The sequence below is a fragment of the Neolamprologus multifasciatus genome, chromosome 22 (genome assembly GCF_963576455.1).
Source record: "Neolamprologus multifasciatus chromosome 22, fNeoMul1.2, whole genome shotgun sequence".
NCBI classification, from domain to species: domain Eukaryota; kingdom Metazoa; phylum Chordata; class Actinopteri; order Cichliformes; family Cichlidae; genus Neolamprologus; species Neolamprologus multifasciatus.
In genome coordinates this window covers 5,594,915-5,601,133 of record NC_140459.1, presented here as the reverse complement: position 1 = coordinate 5,601,133, position 6,219 = coordinate 5,594,915, and the positions used below count along the sequence as shown (strand labels likewise).

Below are 6,219 nucleotides of genomic sequence, written 5' to 3'. Positions count from 1 at the left end.
TGTTTTAGTTTTAACAGCAGTTTGATCTGATCTTGAGCACAGTTTTTACTTCATTTTACTTTGATAGGTACATTTTTTTTTTACCCTCAATTATGTATATTTATAAATGTATGAACTGGTTAATAGCTATTTTCTAATTATGGATATAAAACGATAGAAGCAACTCCGTGTTTTATCTATTATTTGAATACCTTTGGTCATTCAGAAAGGGAAAGACTGTCTTTATTTCTTTCTTTTTTTATTTTTTGTCCTTTGTGTTTTCATATTTAGTTAAAACTCTTCATCTCATCATTCTGGGTTTGTTCTCTTTGTGTTCCTTGGAGCCCCAGTCTCACCTGCATTGGACCGTTGTCTTCTCATACTCCCCCCGTCTAGTATTTCTGTTCTTCCATGTTAAGTTAACTCTTGTTTCCTACATTCAGTTGTGTCCTCCTGTTTTATTGTGATAACTGGGGCTTACTGTGACATGCATTGTTTATTTTCCCAGTCTCATCAGTAGTTTCCAGTCATGTGTCCCACCTCTTGCCTCTCCTCTCATTATCCTGTACATTGCCACTGCATCCTGTTATTATGCCGTCTCTCAACTCTCATCTTCTCTCTTGTGTCGTGTTTTTCCTTCGTCTAGTTTAGTATTTGTATTCCTGGCTCCAGTTCAGCTTAGCTTGTGATTGTATTCTTTGTTTTCCTGTGTGTTGCAGTAATAAAGCTGCCCTCTAAGTTTGCCTTCAGTCTCTGGAGATCAGGTTGTGCTGTTTGGAGGCAAAGTTAGAGAGGCGGGATGAGATCGTTTTGAATGGATATATGGTGGATATATAGGAATAAGGATGTTGCATATGTAGGAGGAAAAAAGGAAGACCAGAGAGAAGGTTCGTGGATGTAGTAAAGTGAAAGAAGCTTAATGTAACATTAGAGGATGCTAGCGATAAGGTGAGATGGAAACAGATGAGCTGCTGTAGTGATCCTAAAGAGAAAGAAGATCAGAAAATAACTACGCATCTTTAGACTTTTTCCCCCTTGACCTTAAAATTTAACTGTAGTTAAATTCGTTTTTCAGAATAACTAATTTAACTGGCCTACTTTGTATGGACTAAATTTCTAGTTTCCTTTAATTACACTTGAGTAAGTAACAGATGTCACATTTGAGTGCTGTGAGTGAGGAAGTGGTGTAAACAGATTGCTTAAACAAAGTGATAAGATTTATTGTAGCTCTGACAACAAATATAACAGTGAAATAAATATAAAAATAAAAAGAACAACAGAAACTCCATGAACAGCGCGAGGGGAAAAAAAGCCCTGAGCTATACATGACTAAGTATGACAGGAAATAAATAACAACCACACTGTAACAAGGACAAAAAGCATATAAGCACAGGACGGATGCAGGACGAGGAGAAGAAGGGAAGCGCAAGTAAAACCTTAACAAAAAGTTTTCACAACACTAAAACATAAAATACCATTGATCAAATAAAATTGAAACAGTTAAGAAAACTACAAGAAAACAAACAAGAGCACCTAAAATAAAAAATATAAAGGAAAAAATGTAAAAAAAAAAAAAAAAGAAATTGTACAAGATGTTGTACTTCAGCTTTTTGTCCTCCTTTCCATTTCTTAAAAAATGGCATCTTGATCGTCACCTTTCCATACTAACCTCTTCTTAAGTTCAAAATTTCAGTTTATTCAGTGCTTAGTGAACATATCACTGTATGTTTATGATTACATTTAGCTTAAAGTTTATCACAATACGGTCTTTAATCTCCTGTCTTACGAAATAACATACAGGAGAAATATATACAAACAAGAGAAATATATGCATAACAACAGAAGGTACAAATACATGCAAGAATATGGACTGCACAGCAATACAGCAATACCAATGCTTCATAAAGACTTGTAGATAACTAAGAGGATCTATTCAAGCTTAGTGCATCATTACAACACAAATGTAAACACACACACACACACACACACACACACATATATGTGTGCACATTGCTGTTCTAAACTGAGCCCGTCACTGTTCACCTGTTGAGATAAATGTTGTGACTGTGTGGTTTCCCAAAATGAAAAAACAAGATCAATTTGTTGTTTCCTCACTGTCAGCAAGCTGGAACCCTGAAATATAGATGAGAGATTCAGAATAATGAAAATAAAAATATTTTCTAGGACTCTCATGTTATACGAGTACATACGTACATACATCATGAAGTTAAGTGGAAAAATCAGCTGTATCTCACCATGACTGTTTCTTTTCCAGATAAAGAATCCAAAGACTGCCAGGAGGAGTAAAACTCCAACAGCAGCTCCAACAACAGGACCCACAGGAAACTCTGAGAGAGAAACTGAAAAGTCCCACAATGTGGCTTCATTCACACAATTAACAAAGGAGCTTCCAATCTCAATGCCTCCGTTCTGAGAGTTCTTATTGGATAAGATACTGTCACTTTTTTTTTCTTCTGTTAGTTGATTGGTTTGTTATTCACAGGGTGCAAATGAGATGGTGTAATGTGAATCTTGGAAAGAACAAGACTAAAAATATACTTTGACAACTCAGGGGGTAAAAGAAAAAAAATCAGGCTTTGTAAACAGCCACACAGCTCCACACTCCTGTTCCTCTTTCTCCCTAAAGCCTAACCCAGACATCATTTTATTGTTGTAACATTCATCTGTGATAATCCAGCAGTATTTGTAGGATACATAAATTAAATAGGAGTTGTCTTGAACTATGAATCATGTAAAGCTACTCTAGCAGGTTTGCAGAATAAAACAAAATCCATCTGGAAATGAGTACAAGAGTTCAACTTTGACATATCTGGCTACGTGACATATAAAGAAGACAAAGGCACCATAGCTACAGTATTTTAACAGCAATAACATGACTTGTGAGCCTTTCTTACCACTGTTGGTTTGGATCACTTTTTTGTCCAGTTTGGTTACGATGTCTGTCTCTGCACCGGCGAGCTGGAACACACAGTCGTGCCTGCTCCAGTCCTCTGGCTTGATTGATGAAACATTCAGCTGAACACTCATCTGGAAGCTGCCGTCATGGTTGGGGAGGATCTGTCCTTTGTCCACACCATCATGAAACTCCTCTTCATCTTTCCTCCAGAACATTCTGGCTCTGTGAGGATAGAAACCTGTAGCGTGGCAGCTGACTACAGATGAAGGACTCCTCTGGAGGAGAGAAACTGAGGGAAGAACTGTAAAGCAAATGAGTCTTAACTGAGACAGATGTTTTGAACAGATGTCATGGGATCATTTTTTCATTTTCACTGGAATGTTATTGTGGATTAGAGATACAATGGGTACATAACATATGTCTGCACAGACTAAGAAATATAATCCTACCTGATCTCTGCAGAAAGCTTCTCCCATATTTCACATACTTCTTCAGCCAGCCGGGGCACCTGTTGATGTAGTAGTTCTTGTTGTGCTCTAATCGAGCTTTTTCAGCATCCCATTTCAGTTTTGTAATGACAGCCTGTGGTTTGGGAGCGATCCATGTTAGCGTTTGCAGGTCCAACGCTATGAAGTCCTCACCATTGTAACCGTACTGATTAAAACCTTTAATTTCTTCAGTCTCATCATCCCATTCACAGCCATTCATCCTCTGTAAGATGTAAGGACCTGTTAGGAGAGATTGAAGCAGAGCCAAATGTCATAAATTAATTATCAGAGGTGGATTAAATTAGTTTTTGACTAATATAATCATTACAATATACATATATTGGGCAGGAGAACAATAAAGAAAATGCTGAGCAGTCCTAGACTACATGGGACACTGTGAGGTTGTCACGGACACTTAGATGGAGATTTTAGTTAATGGCAAAGGCATAAACATAATCAGAGCCACTCTTGGGCAAGAATGGCATTGCATAATGTAAATCCATAGAGCAGTAAATAATCTAATAAAACTACCAGAACTTCTCCATGAATATCTAAACAAAAAATACGTTTTGTTATTTGGACTTGGACAGATTTGAGATAAACAAAACATAACAAAACAAGTCAGATATCTCCTGTGATTTATTTTATTTTTCTTAAAAAATGCATTAATGAATGTATGCATGTGTTTGCATGTGGTTACACCGACTACTACATTGTACTACACCAAAGTGACAAAACACCTGAGAGAAACATATCTGCTAAGTCATAAAATGGTCACACCTCAGCAAGATAAAGTTAAACATGGATGTACGCAAAGAATATATATGTCATTATCTTTTTACCTCTAGTCTGGTTTAAGCGTTGCTTCAAGCTATCAATGTTGGTTCTGAAGACCTGCTGATTTCCGAAACACTTCTCAGAATACCAGTCCAGGTGCTGAGGGTCGTCTTTTACTAGTTTTTTCATCCAGTCCTGTGTGGGCTCGGCTGTCCTGATGTTGCTGTCACAGTAACCCACCTGAACTCCATTGACCGAAGCAGAAGCCACAAACTCCGGGAAGTCTGGGAGTCCAGACGTGGCAGTGAGGAAATATTTCAGGGAGTATTTCACTGTGAGGAGAGATATTTTTACGTTTCGAGATACATTTTAGAAGTGTTTTTAAAGCTGTTTTATCACAGTGGGTTACTAAAGAACATGTTATAAACCTAATATTTTTGTCATTTTTACTCATGTAAAATAAAGATTGTACATTAACAAACAGAATCAAATGAAAGGGAAAAATAGTATTCGTTATTTACGCCATTTTCCACTTAGACTATGTTTTATGAGACAGCAAAAATTGTTCATTAGTTGCATACCATACTTATGCACAGTTACAGTATTTTTCCATGAGTGCTGAAACTACTCTCTCAGTGAGGACCTGTATGTTCATTTCACCCTTTATTTCTTTTCAGTTCTTCTTCTTATTTACTCCAATCCAACATTATTTTTAGACCACTTTAAAAACAACATGGCTGACTGAAGTACTTTCCAGTGAAAAACAGTGATAAAAGTTAAAAAAAAACAATTCATTAAACACACAAAGAAAATTAAATAACAATAAAATAAATAAATACATGAAAATTTTTTTTTAAAAATGAATAAATAACTTGTAAAACATGAATAAAATAAATAGATATTAAAATATAAAATAAATAACATTAACAAAGTAAAGAAGATTAAAAGTAACCAAAAACTGACTAAGACTACAAGCTAACTCTGGTACTACTCCTACACAGCAAATCCAGCATGTCCAAATTAACACTGTCAGATTTGATTTCAACACTTTTAAAGTGTCTATATGGGTCCACACCAGAGAGTGTTAATTTAACTCTTTTTGGAGAGTTGGTATGTTAACTCTGATTTAGTGTTAAACACCAAATCTCTCTGGAGTTGATAATTTAACACTTGGTGTTAAGAGTTTATATATTAACTCTCAAAGAGTATTTTAGTTTAACTACGTAAGAGTTATCTTCTAATTAATTCTAAAAAGCGGGAATTTTACTGTTCTGAACTTCTAGAAATTTCTTTTGGAAATAAACATTTACTAAAAAGACGCAATGGTTTTTGAAAAACATTTATTCTGAACTGTGCACCACAATTTCAAAATATTTTCTGAAAGATGTAACAGTGTACATGTTCTCACTTTCATTAGAATTTTGTTTATCAAAAGGTCTGACATAGGTGAGCTGGTAAATGCAAATAACAGCATTCTCATCACTTATTTCAATAAATACAAAATACAATATGCATGTCCTTCATTCATCACTTTGTGGAACTTCAACGCACTTCTGCTCTCCCCCATATTCCATCTTCACAAGCATATCCTATGTGGAGATTGAATAAAAATTAGTTGACACTAATTAATGGCACAAATCAATTGCAGCACAATAAAAAAAAAAAAAAAAGGAATCCTTTTTGAGACATTACTTGTGTAAAGTATTTTCCCAAAAGATAAGGACACAGACAACAGGTAATACTGAACTAAATGTAAAACCTCAACCTTTTTCATTTTTACCTAAACCGTGTGCACAAAACTCTGGAGGGATCTAAATGCTAACGTAGAACTCAGTCGGGACGTCTGCTACTGCTGTTTGCTCGTTTTTTATGGGAGATCGTTTTCAGGCTTCAAGTAGCACCATTATATCAACATTTCACATTCTAGACATTGTTTTAGGTGTATTTGACCAAAAAATTTAACCGAAAATTCACATGCAAGCTTTTTTTCAAGGCTGTGGTATTTGCCGAAAACAATACCTTTCAGCTAGCTAAAACAGCAAGCGGTGCTATCAGCGA

General features: G+C 35.7%; 1 protein-coding gene across 3 annotated transcripts; it reads right to left on the bottom strand.

Moving 5' to 3' along the window:
- Window positions 1-1,173: 1,173 nt before the first annotated feature.
- LOC146492726 (major histocompatibility complex class I-related protein 1-like) lies at window positions 1,174-5,112 on the bottom strand. Of its 3 annotated transcripts, XM_085147955.1 has the most exons (5): window positions 4,227-5,112; window positions 3,346-3,624; window positions 2,895-3,197; window positions 2,235-2,339; window positions 1,966-2,112 (listed from the first exon to the last, which is right to left on the bottom strand). In XM_085147955.1, exons 1-5 carry the CDS (start codon window positions 4,348-4,350, stop codon window positions 2,075-2,077), a joined length of 849 nt encoding a protein of 282 aa, XP_085004081.1. In that variant the 5' UTR covers window positions 4,351-5,112; the 3' UTR covers window positions 1,966-2,074. The 3 variants fall into 3 exon arrangements, with proteins under 3 accessions (XP_085004079.1, XP_085004081.1, XP_085004080.1); XM_085147953.1 differs by having other exon boundaries at window positions 1,174-2,339; window positions 4,227-4,931; XM_085147954.1 differs by lacking the exon at window positions 1,966-2,112 and having other exon boundaries at window positions 2,259-3,197; window positions 4,227-4,927.
- Window positions 5,113-6,219: the final 1,107 nt, after the last annotated feature.

Coding starts and splice junctions, on each gene's coding strand:
- LOC146492726 (XM_085147953.1), bottom strand. CDS start 4,350: ATGAAAAAACTAGTAAAAGACGACCCTCAGCACCTGGACTGGTATTCT. Junction 3,198..3,345: donor AAGCTTTCTGCAGAGATCAG/GTAGGATTATAT, acceptor TTTGCTTTACAG/TTCTTCCCTCAGTTTCTCTC. Junction 2,340..2,894: donor AGTGATCCAAACCAACAGTG/GTAAGAAAGGCT, acceptor GGGACTTTTCAG/TTTCTCTCTCAGAGTTTCCT.